At 41.6% G+C, this 19,506-nt stretch overlaps 1 protein-coding gene across 1 annotated transcript; it reads right to left on the bottom strand.

Moving 5' to 3' along the window:
- Positions 1-474: 474 nt before the first annotated feature.
- On the bottom strand, positions 475-15,184 carry SLC35E1 (solute carrier family 35 member E1). The gene is made up of 6 exons (XM_081934729.1): positions 14,688-15,184; positions 11,924-11,994; positions 11,520-11,657; positions 9,774-9,899; positions 6,383-6,628; positions 475-4,709 (listed from the first exon to the last, which is right to left on the bottom strand). The coding sequence occupies exons 1-6, from the start codon at positions 15,094-15,096 to the stop codon at positions 4,470-4,472; spliced, it is 1,230 nt and encodes a 409-aa protein (XP_081790855.1). The 5' UTR covers positions 15,097-15,184; the 3' UTR covers positions 475-4,469.
- Between the last annotated feature and the right edge of the window lie 4,322 nt (positions 15,185-19,506).

The raw sequence follows: 19,506 nt of genomic DNA, 5'->3' as shown, positions 1-19,506 counted from the left end.
GTCACAGGTAGGTACGAGGCATGCACACCATGCACGTTCATGTAGGCGACACTGGGCCCGTTCCAGCCATAACGGTTGGAATGGGCTCTGGAACCCACCACTGAGTCCAACCTACTTCACAGGTTGCTCTTGTGAGGATGAAAATGGAGACCTTCATATGAGCCCCTGTGAAGTTGAAGAAAAGCAAGCTAGATACGGAATAAATGTTTATTTATTTATTGGGTTTGTTTGCCACAATAAGGCACAAACCTGTGGCATATATTAACATCCATAATGATAAGATGATCTGAAGAAACCAGGCATTGTGGCTCCAGAAAGAATGAAAATCCATAAGTCTTATTACAATTCAATATTTTTAATGGTGGGAATTCTGACTGACTCATATGCCCTGGTACTGGTAGAGAGGAGAAAGAAGTTGCCTATAATCTTTAGGAAAAAATGCTGTTACTTTCAACATAAATTCAATCAAGAAAGTTTCAACTTTGCAGAATTCAGCTTTATTTACATATTCAAATTTAAAAAGCATAATTACAACACACTTTGTTTTATCCAATTTTTAAAATGTGCAGACTAAAAAAATCATGGTTCCTGTACACTACAAACAAAACCTGAAAAAAGTTCACCTTACTTTAGGACAGGAGTGACTGCATTTATTTATAATATATACATCCACACCTATTAACTCAATTAAATATTCCTTTTTCAGACATTCTCAATGCCATATACAAACCACCGAGATTGCCCCTTTGAAAGGCAAGTGACTGACTACACAAACCTAAACATTTATTTGGAAACAGGCAGGTCCATCTTTCCAGTTTGAAAAGAAGAGACTTCCAAATTATTCAGAATCAAAAGCTGAAGCTGGCTCAGGGAGGCTCCGCGCACCCTTTCCCAAGCTGCCCCAATTCATAAATGACGTAACTTTTTGAAAAAGTTCCTCCCATGGCAGGGGAGCCTTAGAAATGTTTTAAGACACAGAAAACAGCAAACCAACTTGCCATGCTGCCTAATATGCAGCTTGAACCTAACACTTGTGTTCATACAAAGGAAATGTTTCAGCAAAAAGAAATAAGATACTAGAAGGCATGTCCAGGATGTGTTGATTCTGCTCTAGTTCTTTTGTTGTTCTTCATGCTCCTAGTAACTCTTAGCATTATGGTTCTAAAAGTAATTGAAAAGGAAGAGTCTTCAAAATTATTAAGGAATTTGTCCTTTACTAAATTCAAATATTCTTGAACTCTATAGCATAGCTTTCTCCAATCGTTTTTTCTTCAATTCTCATAATTTCCAGTTATCATTGGAATTTGGCCATGTTGGCTGGGATTATGTGAAGTAACATCTAACAAGTTTGGAAGACACCAGACTGAGCGAACCTGGCATACCCTGCTCATCACTACTTTCTAGTATCCTTTGGTGTTTACAAACTTTGTCAGTCCACTTTGACTTCTGCAGGCTTCAGAAGCCGCCATCCAAGACCTTCATTTGGCTATCCAGGGATGTACATTTAAAAAAAAAAGGCAAGGACATATGTAAATAGTCCTTAGCATGAATTTTCCAAGCACCAAAAATGTCCCTTTTAGTGAGAGACACATTTTTTACTTATTTACAAGAATAAGTTGCTTGTTGAATCTTAGATCTAAAAGCCAATTTTTATAACTTTTACAAGCTAGCTTTTTGTTCTAGTTGATTGTTTGGCGTTGGGGGAATTACGGAAATTTTACAACACATTCAAAGCCAAGTACACACCGGGATTTCCAATTACATATATACAAGTACACGTGCACCCCTCCCCCAAGCACACACACACACATACATGCACTGTTATCCTACCACTCACCCCCTCCCAAAACAAATAAGTATAAGAGTAGATGGGACACCTAAAATTAGTATCTCAAGCAGGCCCAGAATAAACAAAATACTCCAAATGTTGAACTTCACATATATGTGAAATTCACCGGGAACCTTTTTTTTTGGGGGGGGGGGGGCGGAATCTAATATATGTACTCTCATCACATGTAGGGCAAAGTCATACCTCATGCTGCTCCCTTATTTTGGCTCTAAGTGGGCTACAACTTCTGAAAACTAAAATAGTACATTAGGACTACACTAATTACGATCAGCATCCTGTTAGTAAGACAAGATTCCCAATGTCTCTCACTGCTTCAGAGGATCTAGGCAGAAGGAAGAGAAAATGAATCTCTGTCCAACCTGACAGAGTGAAAGGATACAAAGGGAAGATATGTGATAACATACTATAACTTACTGTCTCTTACTGTTTTATATTGTATTCTGGACTCTTAAAAATCAAAATTGTTATCAGCTTTGCATCGTTCAACCATCAATGAGACTGGAATGTTTAATCGATAGTAGATAGTAGAAGTTATTGCAACATAGGAACCTGCTCTTTACTGGTCCTAAACTGGGTGAGATCTCAAATGTTTATGATATTCTTTTCAACTACATTTATAAAAAATCCCACAAAGTAGACTCACTCTCTTTGGACAAACACTTTTAGTATGGAAATTACTTCACACACATGTAAGAATAATATCCACTTTTAAATATTGAAACCTTATGTCCTTCTCAAAAATGAATGAGCTATTTTTGTTTTATAAATCTATGTTCCCCCATTTTTGATTCTGGTCTCCTGCTCAAACTGTACAGAAGTAATTTTCATTTTGTTTCCACTTAGTGGCCAGGCATGCTCATGTTAAGTCCAAGTCTTGTTGTTTTGTTCTTCCACAGCACACGTCTTAAAAAGAGAAAAGCACTTTCCCACTTTATTCTGTTTGCCATCTGTTTTAGTATTATAAAAAGAGAGGGACATTGGTAAAGAGACATTCCTGTTTTTCTGCTCTAGGAAGAAGGCAGAAGAGATGAAGCCTAAATAACTTGGAAGGAAAATAGTGCCCTCTTGGCACAGTTATCCTAAACCTTTTGAAATCCTCTGGGAACAGAACAAGGCCAAAGTAACTCCCCGCCCCTCACTTACCAACCCCTGCAACCTCCCCATATTGCAGCCTTCATGAGGGGCCTTATTACAGAAAGCAGACCTTCTTTTCCAATTGCATACAGCATGGGTGGCTCCCTTTCATCCAGAGCATTTTCTTTTCCACACCTAGGTTAGAGAACTCACATGTCTTTAGCTTCCCTTTGCTCAAGGAGAGAGCAGTTTTAAGAAAATCAAATGGGACACCCTAAAATGGGTGTGTATATTTTGCCTTCCCCCCATCAGCAGGGTCCAGTCAAATTTTAAAAACAAACAGACCAAGGTATTTGGCTCCTGTCTAAGACTTGCTTTCTTGTATCAACTAAGGGCCTCTGTCTTACCTGGGCAACCCAGAAACATGATTACAAACATAAGAACATAGTGGACACGTCAGAAACTTCTGCTGAAGATCTCAGCTAATCATAGTGCATGAGAAAGAACTAGTTGCTCCAGTTTCAGTACCCAGGAGAAGAATTCTTAAGAAGCAAAAAGCAAACGTCATCCACAGCAGGAAATAAAAGTATGAAGATTATTTCAAAGAGACAACATAAACAATCCAGTACACTTCTCCAAGTCTGACATCAGGACAGACCAATACTCATAGTGGTATTTTTTTAAATGATCCTTGTAAACTAGGAGACCAGAGCCCTCAGAAAATAATTCCTGAAGCTGCATGATATTATTATGAAACTTTGCCCTATGGAGCAAAGATCCATGGATCTCTTTGCTTCACCTTTTTGTATGAAGGGGGGGGGGGGGAAAAACCCAAACAAAAAAGGCTTTGAGACCATGATTAAAACAGGAGCAGGAGAGGGAGGATTTCAGAGCCATACTTGCTACACAGTGCCAGCAGAAAACTCCTGCTATTACATGATTTTTTAAAAAAAGAATAAATTCATTCATTCTTTCACCAGAGACTAGAAACTGCTCCCCATTCTTCTTCATTTTTGGCAAACCTCCTCGTAATGCTGCAAACGAAGGCAACCAATGAGCAGCAAAGCTACCTTCATTATAGAATACAACAACTGTCTCCTCTTTTCCACAAAAAAGAGGGTCGGAGAAAAAGAGTTGGGGTGTTTTTTTTTCCCATTTTGAAAATAACTGGAAATGAATGGCAAAAGTAAGGCAGAATGCAAACTCAAAAAGATCTAAAACCAGGCGTGAAAAGAAGGGAAACTGGCCACGCTTGTGCTACCGTGGACAATCAACATGTTCAGGGGCATCTGGTGACCACAGAGTCTCAGAGGCTACAGAACTGGGGCTTTTGCATGGCCACATTTTACCTGATGAAACCCACCCCCGTGGTTTCTTCCACTAGCAACTATTGCTTGGCATGCAGTACCCTCTTCTATAGCATTTATCCCTCCATGGGACATATGCACAGACCGCGGCTATTCCTTGAGACTAAACAGTCACACAAGTGGAAGGGGAAAACTCCATGTGGAGAGTTCACATTGTTTTAGCAATGAATATGCCCTCGCTAAATATCATAGCGACTGGAGCTATAGAGTGTTGGATAGTTCTGCCGGGAATACTGGAAGTGATCTGCGAGGACATTGCCTCTGCTGCTACCATACTGGAAATCTCCATGATGTGCAAAGGAGGCAAGTCCATTCTGAGACTTTTCTGGGGTACTCCAGCGCCGATCCATGTTTGTTAGATCTCCTGTCGTGATAGGAAGGAGCTGCTTTTTTGTTTCCTGGTTTGCATCGTATTTGGTCTGTAAGATAATTAACATGATCAGCCTCAGAAATCAGAATATCTAATCAAGTACAAACAGCCTAAAGACAAGGGATACATTAACTATCTTGAGAAACATTAAATGAGAAACTGTTAACTTGCTCTTTCCATTTATTAATGAGAAATCACTAACTGCTCCCATTGGTGATTGATAGGATTAAGAAGTCACCTCAGAGTGTAGAGGATTGAGTAAGGAGTCCATGTGATAAGACACTATGGTAGGCTTCCATCATAGCAAAAGGAAGGACCTATGTCTGAGGAGCAACATGGAAGTATTGCCTTTGGAGTCTTGGAGCAAATAATAAGTCCTAACAGGGCAAGACATAAACTCAAGCCTGATTGGTCAGTTCATTTGACTTCTAGAGTCTCAAATGAAGCCCCTCCCCGCTTTTGCATCATAAACCAAGCATGTCAATATTCCTGTAAGAGAATTGAGCCAGACTGACTCCACTTTGGCTGGATGGGATCAGTGAAGCAAAGTGGGTGTGGCCATATCACATTCACAGACAGAGGTAGGATTTTTGTTGTTGTCATTTTTGAGAGGAAAGCAGAGTTCTTTGCATTTTTTTGTCAGTACTGAACTGTAACTTGTTATATTAACTGAGTTGTTTTAGTGTAGTGGGCTGCTAAGATTACAGGCCACTAAGGAAGCCCACAAGGCACATCTACCTTATATAGTGTCAAAGTTTCTTTGTGATATTTTGAAACAACATATCACCTCCTTCGCATTAAATTCAACTACCAACCTCAGGTAAGAGGGTAGACTGTTAAAGGCCATTTCAGCTCTCAAGACTGGGGAACTATTTCATTTGATTATTTTATCATACTCATCTTTTATAATAGTTATAGTAATAATTAGTCTTGAGTAATTTTTAAATGGTATTGAAAATTGTCGCATATTTATACTGTAGCTTGTGAGAAATCAACCTAACTTTTGGGTTATCTTTACAATATTTGTCAGAATTAACTCTGTTTCTGTTTTCTTCCTAAAAGGTTAAGGCACACATTGTTTAGTTTTCTATTTCAAAACCGCGGAAAACCATGTTGTTGATTTTGTACCACTGAAACTTGGCAATGTTGAGGACCGATGGAAGATAATATTTGTAGCTCTAGACTGAATTGTGGGGTCTCTGGTGCTCTCTGACCTTGGTTGCTTTCTTGCAGGCCTTTCATTACCAAACTAGATAAACATGATCAGTGATGATGTCACCTGGTTTGATAATGAAACTGCCAGAAAATAACCCAGCTATCTGCAAGAACAAAACCCAGCTCAGAGAATACCAAGGATTCTGTATGTTGAGGAGCTACAAAAAAAGAGAACAATGGACCACTATGGACAACACTTAAAGTACAGCTTCATTCACAGAATATTTGATTCGAGAAATCAGGAGATAAGGATCCACAAAGACAGAAACATACCCCTTTCTCAAGTCATTAATGAAACTCAAAAGTTAAGCAGAAGGCGTTCTGTTCATTTTGAGGAAACAGGAAATGACTCCTGAGCTAGCCCCACCATTTAAAAAGTAAAACCTCAGTTATGGTTGAATTCCAGTCTGAGTTTCAACCAGGGCTCAGAGAATGCTTCAACTACATTCATTTTTCATTCCCTGTTTGGCCTGAGGTTAAAGGAAGATTTTTCCACTGGCTACATACCTTGTTGTACAAAAACACTCCCAGGATAGCAGTCATCATGCCCAGAACATTGGTGGAGGTAACAGGGTTGCGAAGCATGATCAGGGAGACACTAATGACGGTGATCCTTTTTGTGGCATTTGCAACAGAATAACTCAAAGGGCTGATAAGGTTCAGGATGCTGAAGGCAATGACATTCTGGGCAAAGTTGCAGAAACCGCTGATGGCCAAGAGAAGGATGGTCCATGGCCAATGAGCCATTGAACTCTGTGGGAGAAACAGCCTGTGAGACATCAGCTCACTTAAAAGGAACAGAAACAGCCACAACACACTGCTTGTGGTAATTGGTTGGGTGTAACTTAATATGTCTCTAATTAGGCACCAGGATTCCCAGCTTTCAATTCCAAACATTGTTAAAGATATAAAGATACTTTAAAGTAGGCCTGTACATGATGTACCCATCTGCAAGTCCTTATATAAAATGTAATTTTTCCCCAGTATCATGTTAAAGTATCTTTTTGCCTGTGATTCCAAGTCACTAAATATACTTCACCATTTATTGACATAAGACTATTTTTATATACACCATAATCATTGTATTTAATTTCTCGAGTAAAGAATTTTCAGTTATGATATATCCTTAGATAGAAATGTCCTTTATTTTTTAACATTTCACTCAAAAAGTACCTCTTAGTGAGAGCATAAATGAAAGAGCCATGACAATTGAATCATCAGCTTGAAAGTTGATCTATTAAACTAAAACTGGGAAACAAACTCTGCATCAAGTGGAAGATCCAACAGGTTCCTAACAAACCTAGCAGACAACTTTGTTTAACAAAAAGTAGAGACGGGAACAAGGAGATCAGCCATATTGGACTTAATTATCACTTAACAGAGAGGAAATGATAGGTGTTGAAGCCACAGGAACCCTGGGGGCAAGTGACCATGCAATATTAGAATTCAACATTATGCAAACACAAGTAGTAGAACAAAGTGAAACTAGAGTCTTGGACTTTAAGAGAGCTAATTTCAATAAACTTAGAGAGAGCTTGGGAAAAATTCCATGGATGAGAATCCTCAAGGGGAAAACAACTCAAGAAGCTTGGGAAATTTTGAAAAACGAGATTACAAAAGCCCAGTCTAGCACAATACCAATGAAGAAGAAAAATAACAGCTCCCAAAAGAAACCAGCATGCCTGCATAAAGAACTCTCTGACAAATTGAAAGACAAAAAAGATACCGTGTTTCCCCGAAAATACAACCTGTTCTGAAACTAAAGCCTTGCCACATTTTTCACGTGGGCAAAATATTAGCCCACCCCAAAAATAACCCCCCTGGACAACCCCCCCCCCTCCGGCCAGGCAGAGCACCGCTCACTGACCTAGCGTTATCCCGAAAGCGCCAAGTTGCAGGAGCCGGGGGGGGGGGAGCGCTCACGTTGCTTGCCGCCTTCGGGATACCGCTAGGTTGGAGGGTGGCGTTCTGTCTGGCCAGAGGGGAGAGTTGCCGGGCGGCTGCTCCCTTATGAACTGGCTCCCGAAGAGCCGGGCACAGCCTCAGGGGCGAAGCAGCCATGAGGTAACCATGCTCACAAGCAGCCGCCCGGCAAATCCCCTCTCCAGTTGGGAAGAGCGCCATTCACTGACCTAGGAGGTATCCCTAAGTTGCCAAGCCATGTGGTGCTCTGCCCGCCCCCCAGCTCCCGCGGCTTGGCACATTCGGGATACCCCCTAGGTCAGTGCATGGAGCTCTGCCTGGCTGGAGAAGGGGGTTGTGCGATCGCCTGTTCCGCCCGCAGCTTCACCAAGCCCTTGCGCAGCTCTCCCAGGCCACCGCCGCTGGCCGCTGCTGCCCACCACTGGCCGCCGCCCCCCCGCTCCGAGCATAACTTCCAAACTCCAAAACTCGGGGCTGAGTCTTCCAGCATCGGCCTTTCTAGGAGTGCTCTCTATGGTGGGCCAGCTGCCAGACAGAGAGTCTTCCGGACAGAGTCTTCCAGCAGCTGGCCCACCATAGAGAGCACTCCTAGAGTGGCCGATGCTGGAAGATGGGGTGGGTTCCAATTCCATTCAGGGGTGGGTTCCAACAGGCACTACAGCTGGTTCGCTCATGTGCGCACTTCACACGCATGTGCAGCACAATTAAAATTGTTCTGTGCATGCATAGAACTGAAAAACAAGATGGCACCGCTGACAGCGCCACCCGGGGAACCGGTACGGGGATGTGGCAGGCCTGGGTTGCTGCCGGTTCCAGCGACCCAGGCCACCAAACCACTACTCGTTTGGCCGAACCTGGCCGAACTGGTAGGAACCCACCACTGGCCCCATTGCCATTGATGTGATGCGGCTGTCCATGCCAGATCCAGGAAGGACCCCCAGATTGTGAACCTGCACCTTCAGGGAGAGTACAACCCCATCCAGCATAGCCTTATCTCCTGAATCTTGAAGTTCAGCCCCTGGATAAGCAACAACTCCATCTTGACTGGTTTCAGCGTCACTTTGTTCTCCCATATACAGTCCTTTACAGCCAGGAGACTTGCAGAAGCTCCCGAGATATCCAACCTTGAGCTCGCAGGAAAGGAGAAGTATAGCTGAGTATCATCAGCATACCGACCGGGACTAGCTCCAAACCCAGCAGCCTCACACAAATATTAAATAGGATTAAACTTTGCATGATCTGCAGGACAATCCCAGGGGTTGAGCAACAGTCTCTCATAACACTACCTGGTAAGTGCCCCGAAGTGGAAGAGCAGAATTACTGAAAACAATACCTCTAACTTTCAGCTTTTGCAATAGTTCCAGCAGATTGGCATGACCAATAGTATCAAAAGCCACCAAAAAGGAGGCTACAGGAACAACAATAGGATTGCATTTTCCTTCTCTCTTTCTCCCAGCAATGGTTTACTTTTTATTGCAAATTTCACTATTTATTTTTACATTAACAAGATACCAAATAAGGTACAACACGTGTATACATTTCAATAATTGAAAAAAAGTTACTTAAGTAAAAACATCTTATCCTGAATCTTTCCATCTCTACACTATTCATTTTCTACAACTGGCTGAGCTCTTCCATCTAGTACCCTTCTTCTTGTCTACAAACTCCACTGAAGAGCATAGGCTCAAAAAATGTCTACAAATTTCAAGAATTCCATCAACCCATCATTCAAGTTCAGTTTTCGAGCTCTCGTGGTTTTATTGCTAATATGCTCAAAGTCCTCCACGATGATCAAAATCTGGGTTCAATACCAGTTCTAAGAAGCTAAGACAAAAATATGGGAGGGCTGCAATGGGAAACATGGTAGAAATACCACCAAAAACGTAATGGGAGCCTCCTGACCCCCAACTCACTCCAAGGGCATACCGGTACTCCAAGCCAAAGGCCTTTTTCTACAGGCTTAGTTAGCACTTACCAAGTCATTTTCTACCAGGAATGAGGATAGATCAACCAGCACCCATGTTGGGATCATGAAAAACACAGCGTGGCACCCAAGGATGTTCAACAAACGGAGATGGTGTATTCGTGAATCTCTTAAAACCTGCAAGAACGAAGAATTCAGAAACAGTTCCTCCTTCAAGGATCATTTCTTTAAATTGCTTTTCTTCCTGTAAACTGAAATGTAATTGCTCTATCTCAAACACACAATTTCTTTACCTGTGTGCAACTGAACACAGTGGCAGTGATTAAGCCATTTTTTTTCCTAATTTGATGACCTACAGATAAATTGCATCTCAGCTTTCAGAATTCCCAGCCTTCATAGCTGTTGGGCAATGTTGAGACTGCAGAGAAGAGCAGCAAAGATGACAAAGGCTGAACTGTTGTGGGAACTGGGATGTCTAGTCTAATGAGGAGAAGGACAAGGGATGGCATGTTTTCCAATATGAGAAGGGTTGCAACAGAAGAGGAGGTCAACCTAACTCCAAAATACCTGATGATAGGACAAGAAGCAATGGAAGCAAACTTATCAAGGAGAGATGCAGTCTAAAACAAAGGAGAACTTTTCTGACAGTGAGAGAAATTAACCAGTGGAACAGCTTGCCTCCAGAAGTTGTGGGTACTCCACTACTGGAGGCTTTGGGGAGATTGGACAGCCATTTTTTCAGAGTGGTATAGGCCTTCCTGCTTGAGCAGGGGGTTGGATTAGAAGACACCTTCCAACTGTTTATTTATTTATTTTTCGTATAAATGAAGTCTTATTTTGAGTCAGAGGCACCAAGTTGAAAAATCTTGACTAAACAATAAAATAATCAATAAAATAATAAAATTTGAAAAAATTTGGACAACACTAGCATCTAACTACAAACTAATTGGGTGACTCTAAGTGTCTGCCTGTCTGTCCTAAAAAGCCCCCAATCAACTTCTTTAAACTAGTCAAGAAATCTAATCAAGAAACTAATCAAGGAGAGAAGCAACTTAGAACTGAGAAGAAACTTCCTGACAGTTAGAACAATTAATCAGTGGAACAACTTGCCTCCAGAAGTTGTGAATGCCCCAACACTGGAAGTCTTTAAGAAGATGTTGGATAGCCATTTGTCTGAAAAGGTATAGGGTTTCCTGCCTAGGCAGGGGGTTGGACTAGAAGACCTCCAAGGTCCCTTCCAACTCTACTATTGTATTGTATTGTATATTATACATTTAATTGCTAACTTTTAAGTCCTTAAAATCCTGAAGCCTGAACATTCATCATATAAACTAACATACAGAGTCCAACTTAGTGCTATGTTAGTTTAGACTAAAATAGATTTGGATATTTAAGGTTCGATGTGAGAATTCAACCATATTCTTACAATGCTGTGTGAATAAGGCCATCGTATTAAGGCATGTTATTAGAGCATAATAATGTGGATTGTAAACCTGGATTTAGCATGTTATGAACATAAACTACCAGCTAACTTAAGGAAATCCTCCCCTACTCTCCATTTGAGTTTTCCATCTATACATTGGTTAACAACTGCAGCTTAGACTTTGTGTACCACAAAGAAATTATTGAGTTTCTATACCATTAGACAGCATTAGAGAATATTAATTTGAAACCTGAATATATCGCATTTTGTTACAAAGACCGACAGCATAATCATTAGTGCAGAAATATCAAGTATATTTCCAAATGTGAATCCAAATGCAAAAATATACATTAAAACAAATAACCACAGGGTACCTTCTTAGAGAAAATATTCTGAAGTGAGAAGCAGAGTGTGGCTGCCAAGGCACTGATAAGCCCCCAAGTATCAAATGAGAGTTCTGTAACTGTAGCCAGCAGGACTCCGCCAATAATAGGGATGAGGGATAAATATACCTGATAGAAGAAAAGGAAAAAAAACCACTCCCATTTATTTATTTATTAAATGTTTTTGCCACCCATCTCACTTCAAGGCAATTCTGAGCAGCTTACTTATACGGGACAGCAGGTGTTTCCTAAGTTCAGGTAGTACAGAAAGTGTATGCAAGCCTCACAAAACTCACTTTCCAAATGTTTTCTTATCCCAGATAAACATTTCAATGGAACAACTGCAGAGAAGCATCAAATACTTCACCCCTCTGACTACTCTTTATTACTCTTACCTTGGTTGTCTGCTTTTCCTTCATGATGATTCTTGACAGGAGGACAACCCAAATAGGCATTGTTGCTTTAACTGGAAAGAGGAGGAAGGGCACAGAATTAAAGCGAGAACGGAGGCCATCAACAAGGCCTGTGAAATAAAAGCTACTTAGAAACTGATATATTGCATGCAGATATTGCTCAACACAATGTAATGCAGTATAAATATTTGTTCAACCATCACTTACGTATGCAAAAGCTACTAGATTACCTGACACTTTTTCCTAAACCACTTCCTGCTTTACAACTAAACTATGTGCTATCCTTTGTTTTGAAAAAAATAAGGACTGCTTTTCTAAAAATAAGAGATACAAAAAACTGAACACAATTGTTAATATGCAAATAAACAAGAATTAAACAACAACTACAAGAAACTTAGTGTGAAATACAGTAGTCCTCGACTTACAACAGTTGGTTTAGTGACCATTTGAAGTTACAATGACACTGAAAAAAGTGATGTATGACTATTTTTCACATGACTGCTGAAGCGTCTCCAGGGGACACACAATCAAAATTCAGATACTTGGCAACTGGCTCATATTTATGACACCTACAATGTACCAGGGTCATGTGATCACCTTTTTGCGACTTTCTGACAAGCGAAGTCAATGGGAAAGCCTGATTCACTTAACAGCTGCAGCAAGAAAGGTCGTAAAATGGGGCAAAACCCGCTTAACAACTATCTCGCTTGGCCACAGAAACTTTGGGCTCAATTGTTGTCATACATCAAGGAGAACTGTACTGAAACATATTTTTACCTCAATAATTCAGCAATGAATTAAAGATAAATGGAGAGATCAAGGTTGCATGGGACTTCTGAGATTAATACGTTTGAAGTTTTTTTGGGGGGCAGAATCCTTTGTCAGTGAAATAAATTTACTTGAGGAACAAAACCTTTTATTCCCTCAGCTTCTCCCCTAGACCCCTGCAGCAGAATATGATACTGTACAAAATGCATGGGGGGAAATAAATTGTACCCCTCATTCCTCCTCCCACAGGTTATTTATACTGACAGAATATCTTCAAATGAAGATGGTTCACTGGATTTCATTATTAGACAGCAGAACTCTCAGTTTCCCCTGCCTTCGCTTCCCTCTTAAGAACTATCAGGAATTCTGGTTGAACCAGATTATTGGCAGTAAAAACGTTTTTTTTAAACAATACCATAGCTCCAGGCATGCTTTTTCTGCCTCAATATAAGTAAAAACATTCTCTTGAAGTTCTGCCAACATTCTACACATAGATGGAGACAACCTGGTAATCTACAGAAAACTGATACGTCCATATAGAGAAAGCCCTCCTTCTAGTTCTTTACAAATCCACTTGTGAACCAAGTTTAGTTTAGCACTGAACTATGAAGAGAAATACAAATAGTCCTTGACTTACAACAGTTTGTTTAAGGACCTTTTGATGTTACAATGGTGCTGAAAAAAGCAATTTATGACCATTTTTCACACTTACGATTGCAGCATCCCCATGGTCATGCAGTCAAAATTCAGACTCTTGCAACTGGTTGATATTTATAATGTGTCACGCTTGCAGTGTACCGTTGTAAGTTTTTTGCGACCTTCTGACAAGCAAAGTCAATAGGGAAGTTAGATTCACTTAAACTTCGCCTAAAGAGCCACCTAACAATCATGTTACTCATTTAACAACTGTACTGATTCATTTAACAACTGTGGCAAGAAAGGTTGTAAAATGGGGCAACATTCACTTAACAACAAAAATTGGGGCCTTCATTGGGGTTGTAAGTCGAGGACTACCTGTAACCAAGATTCCAACTCATCCTTAGTCACAAATGTTCACTGGGCAATATTGGGCCAATCACTTCCTCTTAACCCACCTTATCACACAAGGCAGTTGTGGGGATAACAGGAGACAGCATAATTCACTGCTACACCTTTGGATTAGCAGTCACAGAGTATTGACTGGGATCAAAGGCACTCAGTTTTTCTATCTAGCCCACCTTAGCCGTAGGTAGAACCTTACTGGTGACTTTGGGCCAGTCATTCTCTTGGCTCAACATACCCCACAAGGTTATTCCTGGGGAGAAAATAGGAAGAAATGCTACTACTAGGTATGCTGTCTGAGGTCGACCAATGCACAAGATAGTGTAGTTAGTTGCGAAGTTGTGTCCGAGCCATCGCGACCCCATGGACAACATTCCTCCAGACCTTCCTGTCCTCTACCATCCTCTGGAGTTCATTTAAGCTCACGCCTACTGCTTCAGTGACTCCATCCAGCCACCTCATTCTCTGTTGTGCCCTTTTTCTTTTGCCTTCAATCTTTCTCAGCATTAGGCTCTTCTCCAGTGACTCCTTCCTTCTCATTAGGTGGCCAAAGTATTTTGAGTTTCATCTCCAGGATCTGGCCTTCTAAGGAGCAGTCAGGGTTGATCTCCTCTAGGACTGACAGGTTTGATCACCTTGCAGTCCAAGGGACTCGCAAGATAGTAATCTCTGAGAAATAAAAGGCAGTTGGTAGAAGTGCTTCCTTCTTTTTCCATTGCTCAACCCCAGGCCCAGGTGGGGGGGGGGGGGGAGAACCGTGTTATTTCCATTGCAAGCATATCCGCAGGCGATATTTCACGATCCCTCCTCCTATCTCTACAAAAACGGAAGCAAGTGAAGCGCATCTTTCCCACCCATCTTTTCCTTTTAAACCTGAAAGCACTCTGCACATACACCAGAGCCTCCCTCCCTCCCTCTCCCCCACTCCAAATCATACCGGTGTGAGCGTAGGAAATCGGGACGCGCCAGAGGGAGACGTGGGCCGAGACGGAGGCCAAGTACTTGCCGAAAGCCAGCGGGAGGATGAGGCGCGGGTACGCGCGAGGGGGCAGCTGGGCAGGGCTGGCGGCGGGCACGCGCCAGGCCCGCAGCAAAGGGGGCAGGAGCGCCACCAAGCCCAGCACGTGGCAGAGGGAGACGGTGACGGGCCGTGGGAAGTCGCCCAGGAGCACCTTGTTCACCACGTTCCCGCCGGCGCTCAGCGCGTACCATGCCAGGCAGAGCGCGGGGACGCGGAAGACCCCCGTGGACCCGCGAGGGGGCGCGCCTGAGGGGCCGGTGGGCGAGGGGGGGACGGGAGGTGGGAGGAGGAGGCCAGGAGGCGGCGGCGGCGGAGGCGACACCATCCTCGGGTAGGGGGAGAAGAGCTGCACCGGTGCCTCTACAGCCGGGCCGGAGCCGCTTTGCCTTTTCTTTTCCTCTCTCGGACGCGTCACTTCCGCACAGCCGGCGGAAGCGGAGTGCCATAGCGACGGAAGCCGGGGAGACGGCTCCGTTCAGTTTCAGAAAAAAGCGAAGTCCTCACCGGGTGGTCCTGGCAACGGGGGAAGGAGCGGGCTGGTTTCTCTTTCTTTGCGGTGAGCGGCACCGGGGGAGGGAAACGACTACGCTGCCTTAGCTCCCAAAGCTTGAGGGGTTTTATTATATTGTGGGAGTTTTATCACTGGAAGCTTTCAAGAAGAGACTGGACTTCCATCTGTCAAATGGTGTAGGATCTGCTTGGCCGTGGAGGGTTGGACTAGATGACCTACAAGGTCCCTTCCAACTATGTTAACCTGTTAAGTAATATCACCGATAAAATTAAGCTCTCGTTTCCCCCCCCCCTAGAATAACATATGGAAAAAGCACAGCAAGCTCCATCTCTTCCAAGCCCAGAGCCCCACATTGCTCATTTGTTCGCACCTACACTTGCTTACAGTAGTCTTTGACTTAACAACAGTTCACTTAGTGTCCATTCAAAGTTACAATGGCACTGAAAAAAGTGACTTAAGCCCATTTTTCACAGTACAGTTGCAGCATCCTCTGTGGTCACATTATTTACATTTGGACGCTCGACAATTGACCCGCATTTATGACGGTTGCAGGATCACGTGATCCCCTTGCAACCTTCTGAACAAGCCAACTCGAAGGAGTAACCTGATTCACTTAACAACCATGTTTAATGACTGCGGTGATTCACTTAACAAGTGTGGCAAGAAAAAACATAACGTGGCAAAACTCAACAAATTTCTCACTTGGCAACATAGGTTTTGGGCTCAGTTGTGGTCATAAGGTGAGGACTAGTGTATTTCTACATACTGTCAGGTGCTGCACAGATGCAGTCACAAAGCGTGGATCTTAGTGCTGCAGACAGGCAGGGCTTGTTCTGGAAACTAAGGTACAGTATCTCTAAAATGAGAAGGTAACAGACCGACAGTACTCACCTCAGTATCGTTTCTACTTAGGCGTATGTAGCTGCCGGTGGTTACTCTTGTTCAGCCAACAAAGTGTCGCTTATCCCCAAGTAATGTACACAACCATTGAAGCAGATCTCACAAAATAAAGTCCAAAAAATGAAATTGCAGATATCTGGTATTGAGGATTCCACTAGGATTTGCACAAAGCAGAAAAAGTGATTCTGTTTAAACTCAGGATAAAACACAAGGAATATTCCAAGTTTGCTGGATTCTGCAGAATAAAATTCAGAATTTCTTGAGTGTCTTGTTTCATCCTCAAACAAAATTCTTTAGTCAGAATACTCAGATTGGCAATTTAGATGTCAAAATATTTTCAAGTGTTTTGCACACCCAAATATTTCATGTTTCTGTCAAAGTACACTGGGCTTGAGAAATGCATTTGCCATAGCAATACAATTCAGCATGTTATTTGAATTATACCTTTAAGTGTTTAACAGTGTTCTCAAAATTAAAAGCATAATTACAATAAGCCTATAACTCATGCTTGCCCCTTCTTTTCTTTCTCATACTGTCTGGAGTGGGATAGTCTAGCAAATGATGACTTGGCGAAGATCCTGAAGTCTTCAAGATACCTTAAAAGCCCTCGTTTGCAGGCTAACCCCTTCTGAATTTTCTTAATTTTACTTTGCTAAATTGCTCATTTTTATTTTGCTGCAATGAATTAAGTGCAGCTATTTGCATCCTATTTTAATTTTTAAAAAAGTTTAAATGGTGCAGATGCTATGTTTGTGGGCTCAGGTCTGGTTTCTTTAACATATTGTACACATTTCTATTATTTTAATTTGTTTTGCCTTGTTTTCCCAATTTGTTTTATTGGTTTGTTATTTATTTTTGCAAAAAATATAAACATTGACAAGATAACCAGTATAAAATAAAGCAATGTACACAACGTTCATTCCTTCAATCCCGTCTCACCAAGACGAAGGGCTGGCTAACAAACTGTGACTGCCCAAATGTTCTTCAGGGGAATTAGAAACTATTTTTTTCCGATCATAATCCAACATCAGTTGCACTCACCACACTGGCTTACTAAAAAATCAAATCAGCCTATGTACAAAACCTAAACATGAATGTTTTTAAAAAATTAAAATTAGCTACAGGCAAACAGAGGAATCACAGGCCAAGAGAAATAAAATATTATTCCAATGACATCTCCAGGCAGGGATTGCAGGTTGGAAATACCACCTCAGAACTATCGAAAGAACAGATTCACATTATTTAGTAAACCACATCCATGGGTCTCAATGTGATGACCAAACCTAGAAACTAAATCATTTTAAGGGGAAAAAAGCCTTAAAAAATCCACTCCATATTCAACACTGGGTGAGGCTCTATCTATTCATGATTCACAGTATCATTCAAACCTTGAAGTAGGGGTTAACGAGGTTGGTTATTTCTTCAGGCATCTGAAACAAAATTGAGAACATCCACAAGAGAAGAATGTCTTTGAGCATGAATGTCTCATCCTTTCTCTCCCATGCATATGGGAAAGGGGTGAAATAGGAACTAGGAGAGGTTACAGGAAGAAGGTACCGGAATTAGTTTTTTCTCACAGCACCTGTTGACTCTGATTCTCATCAGGCCATTGTGGAATATTTACAACAGCATTTTTTAAAAAACCAGGAATTGACAGCCACAAAAACAGCTGAGATACTAAGTCATTGCTCCCAGTACAATTGTGCCAGTCTTCTTTGTTTGATCATCTGGCATCAGATTACTGGCTGAGTAACAAACTCACAGGTAGTGCTGGACTGCTAGGCATCTTGTGCAAACACACCCAATTATGGCGGAGCTACTGGTAGCAGGAATATGGCGTACTGTATGCCGAGGGAAGGTTGTGCTAGTCAGCAAAAGTTAAAAGATCTTATCCGGTCCCATGGTCATATATTTGTTTTTCTGTTCCTACTGTACTAGCTTTAATATAAATGACAGAACTTCATTTATTGGATTCTTGCATAGAAATTGACGCAGAAAATAAGGGGAAGAAACAAGCAAGCAATGTTTTGTCAGAGATTTAGAGCTTACTTTTCCATCACTGCAATTGCTTGAAAAAATAACCTCGGAGTATTTTATGGGTGAAATTGGCTAGAATAAGTCAGACTGGATTTTTGGCTATTCCATTCCAACTCTGAAGGCATATAGGATGGTAAAAAAACCTGTGAGGAAAAGGGAGGCAGTGACTCTCGATTACTCTCAGCAGCCACAGTCAATGACGCAGAATACAATACGGCGAATTGTATCTAAATGTCACAAATTGCCTCGCTAGCTAAACATAAAACACCTCTTACTGTATGAACCAGAACTATATACACTCCACTGAAACATGTCTGTTTTGGGAAACAGCTTGCAGCTTTATTTATAGAGACTGCTCATATGTTGTCTAGAACTTGGTATAGCATGGAAAGTTTTAAAAAAATAAAACTAATACTGTATATGCTTCAAAACTATCAATTGGCAAAGTCCAACTAATCCAAAAACAGATAAACACATGCCCTTCCAGGTGCACCGGACTGCAACTCCCACAAACCCTGCCATCAGTCATGCTAACTTAAGACCAAAAAAAGTTACACAGAACGCAACACCAGGCACAGATTTCAAGCCTTCTGAGAGCCTTCAATTTATGGATGATTTTTTTTTGAAAAATCTCTTGGGCTGAAATTAGACATTTGCTTGATCACGTTTTACTAGCTAGCCAAAGGCAGAGTACGTAAATTGCTTTTTCTCTCCTCACAAAATGTCAAAGATTTTGCAATAACAAATCCTGATTGTCATCCAAGTAAAGAAGTTATGTGATTAAATACTCACGGATACAGGTAGTCCTTGAGTTACAATAGTTCATTTAGTGACCAAAGTTACAATGGTACTGAAAAAGTGACTTACGATCATTTTTCACCGTTACAACCTTTGCAGCGTCCCCATGGTTATATAATCAAAATTCAGATGCTTAGCAAGAGATTCATATTTATGACCGTTGAAGTTTCCCAGGGTCATGTGATCCCCCTTTTGCAAACTTCTGACAAGCTAAGTGAAGGGGAAGCCAGATTCACTGAAGTTAACAACCGCAGTGATTGACTTAACAAATGTGGCAAGGCAGGTCATAAAATGGTGCAAAGTTCACTTAACAATTGTTTCACTTAGCAACAGAAATGTTGGGCTCAATTGTGATCGTAATTTGAGGACTATCTGGAGTTTAAATCTAAAGACACATTTTGTTTTGACAATGCAGTGGAAAAGCTGTGCCTCTCAAGATATTACCGGTCTAAAACTCTGCCACAATTTCTAGTAATTGGTGATGAGCGC

Source organism: Natrix helvetica (assembly GCF_964273705.1).
Source record: "Natrix helvetica genome assembly, chromosome: 1".
Lineage (NCBI taxonomy): Eukaryota > Metazoa > Chordata > Lepidosauria > Squamata > Natricidae > Natrix > Natrix helvetica.
This window is presented reverse-complemented; position numbering and strand designations above follow the sequence as displayed.

Coding starts and splice junctions, on each gene's coding strand:
- SLC35E1 (XM_081934729.1), bottom strand. CDS start 15,096: ATGGTGTCGCCTCCGCCGCCGCCGCCTCCTGGCCTCCTCCTCCCACCT. Junction 9,900..11,519: donor AGAATATTTTCTCTAAGAAG/GTACCCTGTGGT, acceptor TCGTTCTTGCAG/GTTTTAAGAGATTCACGAAT. Junction 6,629..9,773: donor TCCTGGTAGAAAATGACTTG/GTAAGTGCTAAC, acceptor TTTCTCCCACAG/AGTTCAATGGCTCATTGGCC.